At 43.2% G+C, this 14,223-nt stretch overlaps 1 protein-coding gene across 20 annotated transcripts in view; it reads right to left on the bottom strand.

Annotated features, from left to right (window-relative positions):
• Positions 1-1,102: 1,102 nt before the first annotated feature.
• Positions 1,103-14,223, bottom strand: part of LOC124191218 (oxidation resistance protein 1-like) — a 28,649-nt gene continuing 15,528 nt past the window's right edge. For 4 of the 20 annotated variants that reach the window (XM_046584291.1, XM_046584290.1, XM_046584287.1 and 1 more), the window contains 17 exons: positions 12,841-13,055; positions 12,064-12,298; positions 10,932-11,525; positions 10,562-10,867; positions 10,271-10,480; positions 9,909-10,186; positions 9,680-9,813; positions 9,161-9,334; positions 8,751-8,974; positions 7,784-7,819; positions 6,969-7,131; positions 6,247-6,520; positions 5,932-6,009; positions 3,165-3,327; positions 2,942-3,063; positions 2,680-2,849; positions 1,103-2,302 (listed from right to left, as the gene is read on the bottom strand). In XM_046584291.1, the coding sequence (XP_046440247.1) occupies positions 2,167-2,302; positions 2,680-2,849; positions 2,942-3,063; positions 3,165-3,327; positions 5,932-6,009; positions 6,247-6,520; positions 6,969-7,131; positions 7,784-7,819; positions 8,751-8,974; positions 9,161-9,334; positions 9,680-9,813; positions 9,909-10,186; positions 10,271-10,480; positions 10,562-10,867; positions 10,932-11,525; positions 12,064-12,298; positions 12,841-13,055 (3,512 nt within the window). In that variant the 3' untranslated portion in view covers positions 1,103-2,166. The remainder of the gene's footprint in view (positions 2,303-2,679; positions 2,850-2,941; positions 3,064-3,164; positions 3,328-5,931; positions 6,010-6,246; positions 6,521-6,968; positions 7,132-7,783; positions 7,820-8,750; positions 8,975-9,160; positions 9,335-9,679; positions 9,814-9,908; positions 10,187-10,270; positions 10,481-10,561; positions 10,868-10,931; positions 11,526-12,063; positions 12,299-12,840; positions 13,056-14,223) is intronic. The other 16 variants (XM_046584299.1, XM_046584298.1, XM_046584289.1 and 13 more) reach the window with 6 other exon arrangements.

Raw genomic sequence — 14,223 nt, 5'->3', positions numbered from 1 at the left:
GCTTTTTCTAGCTATCGCTAGATGACTCGCGATGAATTATAAACGTTCGATATAAGAAATTCAAACTGCTACTTACGCGATATCTCGCAGGTTTTTTAAAAGTTGAAGGTTCGTCCTCATTAATAATATAATTGTAACAAATTTTCGTTTTTCTCTGATTGTTACAATATTCAATTCCGTTTATTGCCCCATGACATTCAAAATTTCTCGGATTCGGAGTGATAGCTGCTACCGTATTAGCATTAACTTTTCAAAAAGATCATTAGTAAGCGCAGCACAAAACATTCGGTGATCTTGTGTTGAATGTTGAATTCGCTCTTTCATCGGGCATTATCGTCGCTTCCCCAGTCATGAAAATAGGTCGCTCATTGAATTGCCAAGAAACTTTGATGCACATTTTGTGTGGGCATTGAGAAATCTATATATTTTTTAATAAACCAGCAATTGGTCTTTGACCGGTTCATTTAAGTGCAGAAGCACCGGATTGAAGAGGTGTGAGGTTAGGCGCGCCTATTTAAACAATGGAGTCGTCGTTGCAGCTAACGAACATACGTTGCGTCATTTGATAGTGTTCGATTGTGAATGACGAACGAGACCAACATGCGCTACGGTTTACTGGGTCTGTTTTATGTTGAAACTATTTTATATTGAAAATGTTATTTGAAATGTTAAACAGGCACATGGACTCAACACGTGAACGATATAAAAATCTACACATCGGACGTACGTCAATGAATCCATAAAGATAGTTTTTTTAAAAGATTATTGGGATTAAGGATATGCGTCACTTGGATCAAATGGAACCGTATGACCGTGTCAGGTTTGATAGAGAAATAATCTTTATCTTAATACATGCTGACATGGCTGTCAATCATCTCAGGTTAAATAGACCATGTTCGGCAATCGACATAAAAAGATATGATTTGATTTGTTCACGAATGAGGATAACAAAGTTTTTTTTCTCTCCTACGACCCAATAAGTTATAACGTGCCAACACTACGTATCTATATTTTTGTCAGTCCTGTGGCACCAATCAAAAGAAAGATTTCTCATGATAAACACGTGTGTCACATTGCATCATTTTCAAAATAAATCTCAATGTTTTGATTGTGAAAGCCATGTTGTGTGTGTATTGCTTATACAGAAGAGAATAGTATATACGCAACCAAACAATTAAATGACATCAACATTATACCAACAACAACCGTTCAATTCCTCGTCTCTTAACTCTCTTCTGAATTACAGAAAGGATTTAAAAAAAAAATGTTCAACACTATTTTCGATGGGGTTGCAAATATTTGTGGTTTTTTTTCGGCTGCAGGATTTTTATTTTTTTCGGGTTGGGGTCGATCCCGTGTTTGCTTTTGAGTTGTTATTTTTAACTTTTATCTTCAAATCATGTTAATGGGCAAAGGGATTTGTAAATCAACACAATGACATGTTTGAACGAACATTGGAAGGATGGGAGTAGGGATTTGTTTTTCATTTGCGTTGAAACGGAAACTTTTGTTTTTTTTCAGGCCGTCGACGACAATTTAACCGAAGAGGAGAAGAGAGAAAAAGAGATGGAGGGAAAAGAGGGAAGGAGATGTGTACGTAGTAATGTGATCTGTACAGAAAAAAACAAAACAAAAAAACACCAGGCAGGGCAGGTTGGGCGCCGATGCGGCTCTGATCTAGAGCTGTATATTTATATAACACACACACAGTTTTTGAAAAATTGACGTACAGAGTGAATCGCAACGATCCCACCCTCACTAGCGAACAACAATACAAGATCAATATCTTGATGTGCTTTTTTTTTCTCCTTTTTTTTGGGTTTGTTTTTTTTTCGTTTCATTCTTTTTATTTCCATTATTGGTTAGAATATATAATATATATAGCTACGATATTTAATTTGGCGCGAGAGGGTAATTGATGCAGGTCGAGGGAGGTGGTAGAAATGGGGCGGGGAGGAGGAGGTAGAGGGGGGGAGAGGAAGGGAATTGTTTGAAGAGTAGAGTATGTGTGTGTTACACTGACGTGTATACGTGGGGATGGTGGTGTGTGTCTGCATATCTGTGTGAGTGTGTGTGAAAGAGTGAGAGAAAGATAGATATATAGATATAGAGAGAGAGAGAGAGATTTTATAAGAGTTACAATCAACAACCAAATGAATGCCCCTTTCACATGAACGCCCAGCACTCGAGCGTCTTGACCCAAAAGTCTTCATCCGGACTGAGCGGATCGTTGCCGAATGTTTTACACGTCTGCGTCCGCCCTTGGTTCAGGTCGCCGTCCAACCACAATCCAAAACGGCCACTGTTCAAATCCAAAGAAAAAGACGATAAGGAAACGCGTGTGAGATTATCGCCATAAATTCAAGACACAGCGTAAACAGGTATGCTAATCCGATATTAGAAATAGGTGGCGGTAAACAAGTCAACCTTTTTGGTCAAATGTTCTCCAAAAGATTTGAAGGCTGAAATATAAACTAAGTCGACTACATACGTTTCCTCATTACGTGACTACGATGGCGTAAGACACTTGAGACATTGACCGGCTCAAGGTTTCAACATTTTTCCAGCATTATTAAAGCGGAATTAACACATATCTGAGTTTTCAAAATGAAACCTTTTGTTTGTCGGTTTTGGACTGTACGTGAGCAGTTAACGAAATAAATAGCGAGATTGGCTTACTCTCCGGCTCCGATGGCCAAGCTTTCGTTGTTGCCTTGAATAAAATAAGAGTTGTCGCCCGACCACGGATAAATTTGCATTTTGGGGTTGATGACGAAGAGGAGCGATTCGCCCGTGCCGTAAAATGATTCGCTGACGCGAATTTCGCACGACGTGATGGCGCCGAAAACCTGTTCATCCCCCCCAAAAAAGCATCCAATTATTAAAACAATTTCGATTCGCCAGTATGGCACGCACGTATAATAAAAAGCGCGCAACTCACATTTCCCTGCGTGTCCTCTATCACCAGCAGAATGGGACTATCGATGCCGATCATTTTACGATACAGCGAGTTGAGACTGAATCCATTCTGAGACGTGCTAAACACCAGCGACCAAGGGTAACCTGCCAAACGCACACACAAAGCACGTCAAGTTCCAATTAAAAATATTCACTCTCTCGAATTATTGCAAGCTGTTACGTTGCATACGAGTTGGACACGTTACCTTCGACGCGAGCTGGCAAATGTTTGGCCAGCTGTTTGCGATATTCGTCAGTCAGCACTTCGGTGGGGCCAATCAAGTCGGGCAGGTACGAGTCCAGATCGAGTGCGCTCAAACGTTCAGAGCCGTACAACGCCCTGCGCACTTCTTCGTTCAGAGAAACGATCTATGACGTGGCATAAATTCAAAAAGAAGAAAAAGATAAAAAAGAAATTTCGATCAGCACACGTCACAAGCAAGAAAAGGAATTCATAAATAGAAACTGAAAGAACAAAGCTCTCAACCTAATACATTAGCAGACAATAACAATTAACAACAATAATATATACGAACAACAAACATTCCGGGTTAATTTAATTTCGGGACGAAAAAATAACACGACGGGGATTAATCCCAAAGTCGAAATAAGGAAATGGAGAAGGTTAGTCGTAGAAAATGAAAAATAAGGAAACCATTTGCGATAGAGAGAGAGAGACTCTCAAAGTGGTCGTCAAGTTCTATTCGAGACGAGACAGCAACACAAAGATTCACGTGATACCACAAGGTTAGACGGAAGAAGACTTTTGGGAATTTGTGTGCGTATGCAAATAACCGGTTAAGTTAAACATTTGTTTCTTAAAGAAATAAATAAAAACAAAAGTGATATGCGCCGCGCTCGAGCCTCAAGGACAACACTGTAGAACCTTATTAAACCATTAAAAGGTAATATGTAGGGCATTTTGGTACGTTATGCATCAAATGAAATAAATGACAGCCCTTCCCTTGGATTTCTGTCGAGAGAAATCAAGACAAGGTCGTCCACGCGCTTTCGGATAAACGCCATTCAATTCTTTTTCTCTCTCCCCCCCCCCCCTCTCACACTCTAAATTTCTGTGTAAATTTTGGTTGAAAAAGGGAATTTAAAGAAAAAAGGTAACCAAATTCAAATTAAAAGTTGGAAGAGAGACAAAGAAGGAAACTAAATAGAGATTTCAGGAGACACAACCTTTTTGATTCGATTGCAGAATTGGACAAATGAGACGAATTTCTTGGAATGATGGCCACTCGATTTAGTCCGGAAGGACAATTTGGTTGCTGAGGAAGTTTCAGCCATTCTCTCTCGTTTAATTCTTTTTAAAAAAGATCTTCCGTTTTCAATCAGGCAAAATGACGGGAGGGAGACGACGAGACAAACAAAAATTCAATGCTCGAATGCTGTGTGAACGAACGACGCCAAGCAGGATGAGCTGGATGAGCAAGAATATTTTTTTGTCTTCTTTTTAAATGAGGACACACAAATCAACGGGAAGGACGTGAAATTGTTTCATTCGTCCATCACGTGGGCAGCTGTACGACGAATAAAACTATCACAAAAATTCGTCCATAAACGGGAACGAGTGTCGATTCCGAGAAGAAAAATAAAAACCAAAAGACCCGCTTTTCGAACTTGTTTCACCTGGTCGGACACAACAGAAAGTTTGAACTGCACACTGACACACACACACACACACGTAAGAAAACGAGAAAAACGTTTACAACAAAAAGTAGAGAGACGCGACGGACTGACGGAATTTTAAAATGAAAATGGGCCTACAGAAGCGGCCACAAGCGATGTGGAGCTAAGTCTTCTTCTGGCGAAAAGCATCTGGAAATGCTGCTGCTGCTCAAGTGTTTAACGAGAAAAATTAATCGATTTCAATTCAAATGAAACGCAACAGCAGATGATGGCACTCGGCGGAAGAGCGAACCAAGACTGGGGGCCGACGACTGAGAAAGAAGAAGAAGAAGGCCAGCAAAGCTTTCCAATAGCCACGGGAAAAATGGGAGAGTAGAGGAGAGTCGCTCCTTCCAACTTGGTAGTGGGACAAAGTGTAGACGTCGGCTACTAGGTATTGTGTATATATATACTAAGCGGCGCGTGTCGCGGGGTGGAGTCGAAAAGAACTCGCCGACCCAACCAGAAAAAGTGGGCGAAACCGACCCGCTCATTTTGAACCGCATCAAAATGGTTTTTTGTTTTTTTGAAAACAATTTCGAATTTCAATTCCCTTTCAGACCGCGGATTATCTGACGTCTTTTTTTTGTTTTTTTTTCTTTCGTAGCCCCTTCCTCTGGCACACCTTAAAATTTTGTTTCTGACCAAATCGAATCGAGGTTGACGGGCGGAGCTTAGGAGAGAGAAATAAAAAGAGAGGGCGCTATAGATAGATAGTGGGTTGAGAAAATCAGGAGGAGGAAAAAACGTAATAAAGGGGGGCTGGTAGTATCGAAAATAACTTTCAACCACCTTTTTCTTTATCGTCAAACCAAAAACAGATTGCGATTTGAAACGTAAACAACACGTACACACCAACACTAACAGATACACACACAAATGTGTCAAAATAATAAACATTTACGCATGTAAATTGGGGATTAGAAAAAAAGAAAATAATAAATAAAAATATCGACGCCAAAAAAGTAATCGACGTCATGATTCATCAAAATCAACAAAAATCTCTTGACGACTGCACAGGTGAATAACCGAAACAAGGTCAACCAGACACAACACGTTGAAGTGCGTCGTGTGTGTGTGCGTAGGCGCGTGTGAGTGAATGTGTGTGTGAGGAGTGCGTGTGCACGGGGTCAGTGGTGGAAATGAATTCCATTTAAAAAAAAAAATAAATGTGTGTTGTCTACCAACTAGCAATAAAGATATGGCGTGTGAGAATCAACTAGCCAGCCAGCCTCTATATACAGAAATATATAGACTACACAACACGGAATGCGGAACAACTTTGGTTTTGCCCACCTCATCCTGGTCACTCTCGAATAGCGTTGCCTGCGTCTTTAGAATGGTGAACAAGCGGACATAGGGAGCTTTGGCACGCTATTATTTTTGTTTTTGATTTTTTAAAAAACGATTGGCAATGATTTTCGTGTTTTGTTTTTTTTTGTTGTTGCGCCCCAGCGACAGTCCGATCGACGTTGATCGTTTGAAGAAGAGAGACAAAAGAAATATGAGAGAAAAAGATAGACACAGTGAAGAAAAGGAATTGTTTGAACCGGTTAAGAGTTTGGGAAGAAAAAGACTTGAAAAGTGTGTTGTGTTAAAAAAAAACTGTACCTCCCAAGATTCCTTGGCCAGCTCGGCCGTGACTCCGAGGGGATCGTCCTCATCTTCGCCGCCGACTTGATCGTGATCGCCGCTCTTGCTCTTGCCGCCAAGTTGGCCTTTGGCTTTCTTGACGGGTTTCGTCCTTCGCACGGGACTCGGCTCCTCCCATTCGAGATCCTCCGTGATGAGCTCGAAACCTCGTTTAGCCACCGAGTCGGCATCGCCCGGCTCTCCGTACACATCCGGCGACCACAGCAAAAAGAATCGGCACAAACTGTCCGCCCTGGAATTTTTTTTCAGACAAAATTATTTTTCAAAATCATTATTTGACAATTTCTCCTTTGACTGAAAACAAATTGATCCACGTGTGCCGAGGTTAAAAAAAACCAACCAAAAATAACATAATTCCTTAGAGTCGAATTGTTCCCCCCCCCCCACACTATCTTATTCTATGGAGGAAAACTCTGTGAATCGAATCGAAAAAAATCAAGGCCGCAATTTCCTACAACGTACAAGCCATTTGTATCATCTAAAGGAGGGAAAATCCTAGGCTGGAATGAGTCAAAAATGTCCCATTATTATCATCTGGTGCAGAGGAATGTGTTTGTCCATTCCCAAAAAGTCCCTAACGTCAAATCCCTTCTGGATCGCCTCAATTGCAGTTGAAGGTTACGACGGATGGCACACGTGACGCATAGTGGCGACGTTAGGTTTTGATATGTGTTGTATACTTGTCTCTGGGGATGCTGAACCAGTATTCGGGCTTCATCTTTTTCTTTCCGTACGACATGATGGGCGTGGTCATGCCTCCCTTGCGGTTCAGCGGTTTTCCCATTCTCAGTCGCAAGTAGAGTGGCGGGGCATCGCACGGCTGCGCTGGCTTGGGAATCAATTCTATCGTTCCAAAGAATAAGAAAATTATTTTTAAAATGTCTAAAAATTTAAAAAAAATCTGTCAAATACGAAAAAATTAAAATAAACACTCATTTGATTTAACTTTTATCGCCAACTCTCATAAAGCGAGAGAAAGTTGTGAGAGGGAACACACACACAAAAAAAAATGGAATCGAATTTTTCGTGCATCTAAAATACCAGTCTCGTTATACTCTTATTGTCCTTGTCCGGTTTTTAGCAATTGCCGTGTCCACATGCCAAGACATTTCTTTCGATCGTGCCAGTCACAAGATGCAGAAAGTTGTATAGAAAAGAACCGAAGAAGGGACGGCAAACAAAACGAAACAAGCTTTTCCTGTTTAGAACACCCAAATTCTTGTTACTGCAACACAAATGTTTCTTTTTTTCTGTTGAGCGAGTTGGCTTTTGGGTTATGGCATTTTTTTTGTGTTGTAAATCTCCTTTTACGTGGGAACAACCATGTCGCAAGATTATGAATAATAAAAGGCAGCAACAATTAAATAATAATTTAAAAAAAACAAGATAAAGATAAAGGCGTAGAACGACGAAGAAATGTGATTGTAGATTATTCTTTTTCTTTTTAAAATATCTTTTTGATTGGGTTGGTTGATTTGTTGTTCACGTGTCTTACCGATAAAGTTAAGTTCGAAGTACGGCGAACGAAGGACTGCGTTGAACAATCAAAAGATATCAAGAAGGGTGAAATACAAATGAAAATAAAACAATATTTGTATAATGCAGAATAAAATTAACCGGTAGTGAGTATATCGTCCATCGAAGGGGAAGTTTTTGGAAATCTAGTATGTGTTTTTGTTTTTTTTTCAGTCTGGATAATTCGAGTATAAGATGAGAACGGGCGGGTATTAATAAACGAATGCAACAATGAACGTATAGATTTCGTGTGCAGTCTAACAACACTTGGCAGTGAGAATTGTGTGTGTTTGTTTAGTGTGACAATGACACAAATGAACGTGTGTGTGATTGGGGGTAAACGAAAAAAAAATAACTTTCAATCGTCATCACATTCCAGTTTTGGCATCTCAGAGCAACTAATCGAGCGATTCTTCCGATATCTTTCACGTGAATTCAGTTTTGTACTTGTACTATTATTATGATGATTCCGGATGAATCACGGCTGGCAACGACAATTTAATCAACCGTGCACCTCAAAGACGGATGAGTTTTGCTTCGCGCAAGGCAAAAACAACTCGGCAACATTCAATGAATGAAAAAGAAAAAAAAAATAAAATAAATAGAAAACGGGTAGAGAGGCCCGAATTGAAATTCTTTACTCGGAAGTATCGTCGTTTTGTTTTGTTTCTTTCTTTCCTTGTTTCCAAGAACTTGACTACCAAAATAAAATCACTATAGAGACTGACATCTTGATCAGGTTTGGCATGCACACCGAGAGTGCTTCTTTCTTTCTCTTGTTTGTTGGTGACGTAATCAGTCAAAAAGTCACTTTATGGCTCAACGAAAAGACGTGATATGTACATTCACGGTGATACATGACACGTTAATATCTGTTCAATAATTATAAACCTTGCTGAATTGTCTTACTTTGGGAATTAAAAAGTCTAAATCGTCAAAGTACTTACTATCCAGCGAGGCAAATAATTCGGGCACGTCATCGACCGACACCATGCTCCTGTAACCGAGTTTGGGTTGAGCACCGGCCGGTGGTTGGCCGCTTGAAATTGGGTTGTTGTGGTGGTGGTGTTGGTGGTGCTGCTGTTGATGATGATGACCTTGGTCCTTGCCCCGGAACAAATTGGGCACCAAACGGCTGTCCAGCTTCAAACTGTTCTCGGTTGATAATCTCCTGCAAATAACCGACGATGGCGGTGGGGAAAAAACAAAAGAAATCAAGAAACGAAATGGCATAATCTCTCATCGCTCGGTTATTAATAAGACAATTTGAGTTAAGTGGACCAATTTCCCTTTGGGGGTTGTGAGTTATTGTGATAGGGGGGATGTTTTGTTGGTGGTGTTGTTATGGACACGGTACCTCGCCCCGTCGATTGTGCCAATGGCAATGGCGGCCGCCGTGGCCAACAGAATACCGGATCGATCCGGAACGATAAACTCGGAAAAGTCGGGAACCATCAAACTCTCTTCGGGGGTGGTTTGGCTCACCATCGAATTGTCACAGCTCAATTCCACCGAATGATCTGGGTGGTTACTATAATACAGCAGCATGCCAATCGCCAAAAAAAAAGCGTGTGTGTGATTTGATAGCAGAAGAAGATTTAAAAAAGCAACAGAATAAAAAAATAAATGAAATAAAAACCATTGAAATCCCGCGAAATAATTTTTAAAAAATCCAATCATGCACAATAAATAGATGGGTGAAAAAATAAGCCAAAAGCCAAAAAAATATAAACCAACCATACGATGTAGCCGTGCAATCATGCAAATGAGGCTAATTCAAAATACATTACCGGACACGACGTCACTTGTTGGAATTTACGTACGACTTTTGAGCGAGGTGAATAAAGTTAAGGAGAATTAAGTAGCCACTCCTTACCTGGAAAAGACTTTAGAAAACACAGACTCGGCATTAGGATCTTTATCGGCGGGCAAGACGGGACTGTTTTCTTTGGAATCGGCAGTCAGACTTTCACCCATCCACACCAGCGGATACGACAAACGTTTCAGCATCTACAGGGGGGGTGAAATTCGCTAATTGTTAATTGGCTCCTAACTGGGATCCTAAATTTAAAAAAAAATAATAATAAAAGAAAAAGGAGCCATACTCGCTGTCCTCTACTTTCAGGCGAGGATGCAATAGGAGCCGGAGAGCTGGATTGAGGGCGACTTGCCGGGATGGGCTCAGAGCCTCCGGAAGCATGACGCGGCTGGCGATGGAAACTCGAGTGCATTGCTCGACTCCGAGCGGCGCCACTCTGATGGGGCCCCATGGACGATGTTGTCCCAACGCTGAAATGACGTGCCCGGTACTCGGACTCATCAATCATAGCCTCGCTAATGGCCTGCTCATAACCAGAGCCCGTGGAAGAGTGGAACGCCTCGTCTGTGTTGACAACATAATCGATCAATAATAAGAAGAAAACCTTTCTATCTTTTGATCTTTTTGCCATCAAAAAGTCAATTTCACCTTTGTCGTCATCATCAGTGACGTTGAGCTCTTCCGAGATGCAAAGCTCGTCTTCACGTTCGCCACTGGGTGTCTTGTCCATGGACGAGACAACGCGGATGCCACTGGTCAATTTGGTATTATCACTGGAGAGCGATGACTTGTCCACTAAATCGTTTTCGGGCGGCCCAGCCGCCACATCGGCAACGGCCGACGGAACCACAGGTTCATCTACAAGTCAAAATGGGAAAAAAAAATGTTAAATGACAATTTGATTGAGACACGAAAGAAAAAAAAAAAAATTCAAATGACTTTTAACGTGGAGTCGGATGACATGGCCACTCTGGTGAGCGGCCTCAACAACGGATGGCGGAGGAATAATTGGACAAAGAGGCTCGGAGACGACTGTAACGACCGCTCCGTCGACACTCTCGGCCGTCAACGAGTTGGCCCTAGTTTCTTTGTCTTTGGGTGTTGGTGGTTCTTGCGATGGGGCGGGCAATGGCGATGCATCGGACGTCTTTGACGAACCAGCAGCGTCGTCCTCTTGAGCTGTCGCCTGGCTTTCACATGATTCCCTTGTGTCTTCTCCTTCACTCCACCGGCGTTGAATGTCACCTGAGAAAAATTGTGGCATTTTTAGTTGTAGGAGAAAAGATACGAGACTAGAGGCTCAACTGACCGGCTATAGCGAGTATTCCGGCAGCTGGATCGAGATCAACAACGGCCTCTTCTGGTGACGTCTGTTTGCCCTTGAGGTGGGCTTTCTCCTTGAGAATCGAGTACTTCCGGTGCAACGGGCAATTGGTCGGGAAGTAAATAGGATCGGTGATGGGCTGGTCGGGCTGGCCCTTGGAGTCGGCCAGCCGCATGTGAGCAATGTCGGGATAGAGAGCCGCGTTGACGACGAATTCCATGGGCGCAATGACGCCGTACGCTTCAGCGCCGTGCTCGATGACCAGCGTGTCCGACACGTTGGGATCAAACATGACCGTGTTGGGCGTGACGAGCAGGACGCCGGCCACCACTCCCTGGCCGTCCGTTATGTGCCTGACGTGAATTTTCAGGAATTTCTCATAGGCGCTGCGATCCCTGATGCGTTCCGTCTCCACGTCCATGCTGGTCAGTAATTCTTCGTTGTTGATTTCTCGTTCGATATTGGCGAAATCCGAGGCCGACGAGCCGCTCTGCCCGGCACCACTCCCCTGGTTGGTGAAAGACAAATCGGCCCTGTTGAACCTCGGCGATCCGGGAGGTCGCAAACTATCGAGAAACGCTGAAAAATACATAATAGTACACTTTGTTCAAATTATCGATTCACTCACACACACACACACACACACACAACCAAAAGGGGGGGCAACACAAACGGCCGAGCGACTGGGCGGACGACAAAGACAATAAGAAAAACATCTTTCGTCGTAGGTTGTTGTGTTTTTTTCTCTTGAAAGAAGCCCTGAAGCTTTTGTCAACATTTATTCGATTCATTTCCTGATCTACTGCGTTTGCACTAGTCGGGTCTCTGCTGCCTTTGTCTGCACAAGCTGCATCTATCTTCTCGATCCACTCCTTTCTATCGATTTTATCACATTCAGAGCAGATGGGAGGGACTAAACTCTTTTGTCGCACACAGAGTGAGAGCGGGGAAAAACCGGAATGTTTGTGAAACAAATTTCAGTTGTCTCACGCCGTTTACAGCGAGTGACAATGAAAGGCGGCTGTGGTGGTGACGGCCAGCCGACAACAGAATGGGGTAGGTGGCGGTGTAGTAGTAAAAAGGTACTTGAGAGAGAAAGAGAGAGTAGTATTGGTACCGTGCTCGATGGGGCGCTCGGCTGTGGGTGACGAATAGCCGCCATTGCTGTCGCGACCGACTTCGTTGATATTGCTATTGCTTGACGACGACCTGATGGAAACATTCAAAGCCATTTGGGGCCCTAGAGCAGTCCCGGCTTCACCGGGCTCTGACGACGACGACGTCCCGGCTCCTTCAGACTCCAATCCAGCTCCTCGGTTGGCGTCGGCATCTTTGCGCGGAACGAGCAGCACCTATTGATTACATCAAAATAAAAAAACCGAAAATGACAAATGACAATGAGTTGTTAATCAAGGCCACGTGAAATGAAATGGACGAATCTCTTTTTGCTCTGATACACACAGCCAATCGCCACTTGATTGATCTAGTCCCTATCATCATCTTTTTTCTGCTTTCTCTCCTTTCTCCTGGGCTATCTATTAAAGTGGCAATTAATCGAAAGAAGGAGCTCGAGGATTCCCAAGTTGTTAACTCAAGTTCATTGATCACGCTTGACTTTTATTGCTCAACTCCCTAGCTGCGCTAACCCCCGTAAAAATAAAAATAAAAAAAAAGAATCCTCCCCACTCTATTCGGTCCAAACGCTTCTTCTTCTCCTTCTTTAACACTTTTTTTTTTTTCAATTGATGTGTTCTGTTGGATTGATTCATCAATTTCCTTTCCCAGTCTGATGCCTGGCCATATTTCATTCGATGGACCTGGGCTTTTAAAAAAAAAAAAGCCCAACGGCTTCTGCCCGCCAAGTCCCGATGGGGGGCGAAATGAAATCAATCACCTGTCCAGGGAAAATCAGCCGCGAATGGAGTTTGTTGATGGCGACCAGCTCCGACGGCGTCGTGTCGAAACGGGCGGCCAAACTGGTCAGCGTGTCGTTGCTCTGCACCGTATACGCCAGCGTGTCCTCCGCTAGGCGGCTATTGCTGCCACCGCTTCCGCTTGATCGTCGCTCACCGATCGGACTACCGGGACGGCCTCCTCCTCCGCCGCTGTCTGTGAAAAAAACCAACAACAAAACAAAACATGACACATAAATAACAATCCATACTCTCTCTCTAGCCGGGAAATAAAATAAAAAAACCAAGCGAAACAAGACAAATGACCCATTCATCTCAATCGCGTCATTCCCTACGGCGACGAATTGCATTACGTACATCTTTACGTACACGTACGCGACTCAGTTGATGGAAGACCCCCGCTACAACAGTGAATACACAACTGCACGGTGCCGTTGGGGATTTCATCTTATCGAGTGACTAGAGGGAACAAGCAAATGGGGGGAATGAATTGATTTTTTGGTCTGAGCTGGAAAAAATTATTTTGGCTTCCCTCAATGCCTGGGGGCTACTACTACCAGAGCCTTACATAACACACGATGATCGATTTACGGGGAAACGGACATTTGACAAGTGAACCCAGTACACATGAAAAAAGGAAAAAAGAGAACGAAGCGAAGCGAATGGAGAAGATACCCAGCAGCAGCCAGCATGTGGCTTAACGGTGCATTGGCAAATGCCAAATGGCAATCGCAAGTCGCGTTGGTCTTTTGTGTGCGCGATGGGGAGCGGACGAGCTCTTCTATTGAACCATTAGGCCATTAAAGAACAATAGGTCAAAGTAATCCCGACTGTTTGGCTCTTAACTTATAGTCGAATATAGTCGGGACCAAGACGATAATGACCGGCCGGAGAGGACAATGAACGACGTCGTCGACGCCAACAATTGGTAACACGCTCGAGTTTCTCTCTCTCTCCCGCTCTCCCGCTCTCTCCAGCTGGTCCGAAAATCGGGAAACGGACGGCGGATGGATCGGATTCCGAGAAGAGTGTTTTCATCCTTTCAATAGGATCACCGAGATTTCCCTCGAGCGGACACACACACACACATCCATTGTCGGATGGCCGTCGTCGTCGTCGTTATCCACCCCCCAAAAAAAGCAAAATGTTGGTCAACACAAAACGACTTCCTCCTTTTACTGCTATTGGTCCTTCAACTTTGATTCTATTTATACTCTATACGAGCGCCAGCCACATGTCGGTCAATGAACTCTCCTGAATCAAAAAGAGTGTGTGTGTGTGTGCTGGATGGAACGTGACTTTCCTCTAAAAGCTCCTAGCTTTGATTTCAATGGGGACTAATCTATTGATAAAAATGATTGGCA

This window comes from Daphnia pulex, chromosome 3 (assembly GCF_021134715.1).
Source record: "Daphnia pulex isolate KAP4 chromosome 3, ASM2113471v1".
In the NCBI taxonomy this organism is placed as follows: domain Eukaryota; kingdom Metazoa; phylum Arthropoda; class Branchiopoda; order Diplostraca; family Daphniidae; genus Daphnia; species Daphnia pulex.
The sequence above is the reverse complement of the archived record's forward strand: the minus strand, read 5'-3'. Positions and strand labels throughout refer to the sequence as shown.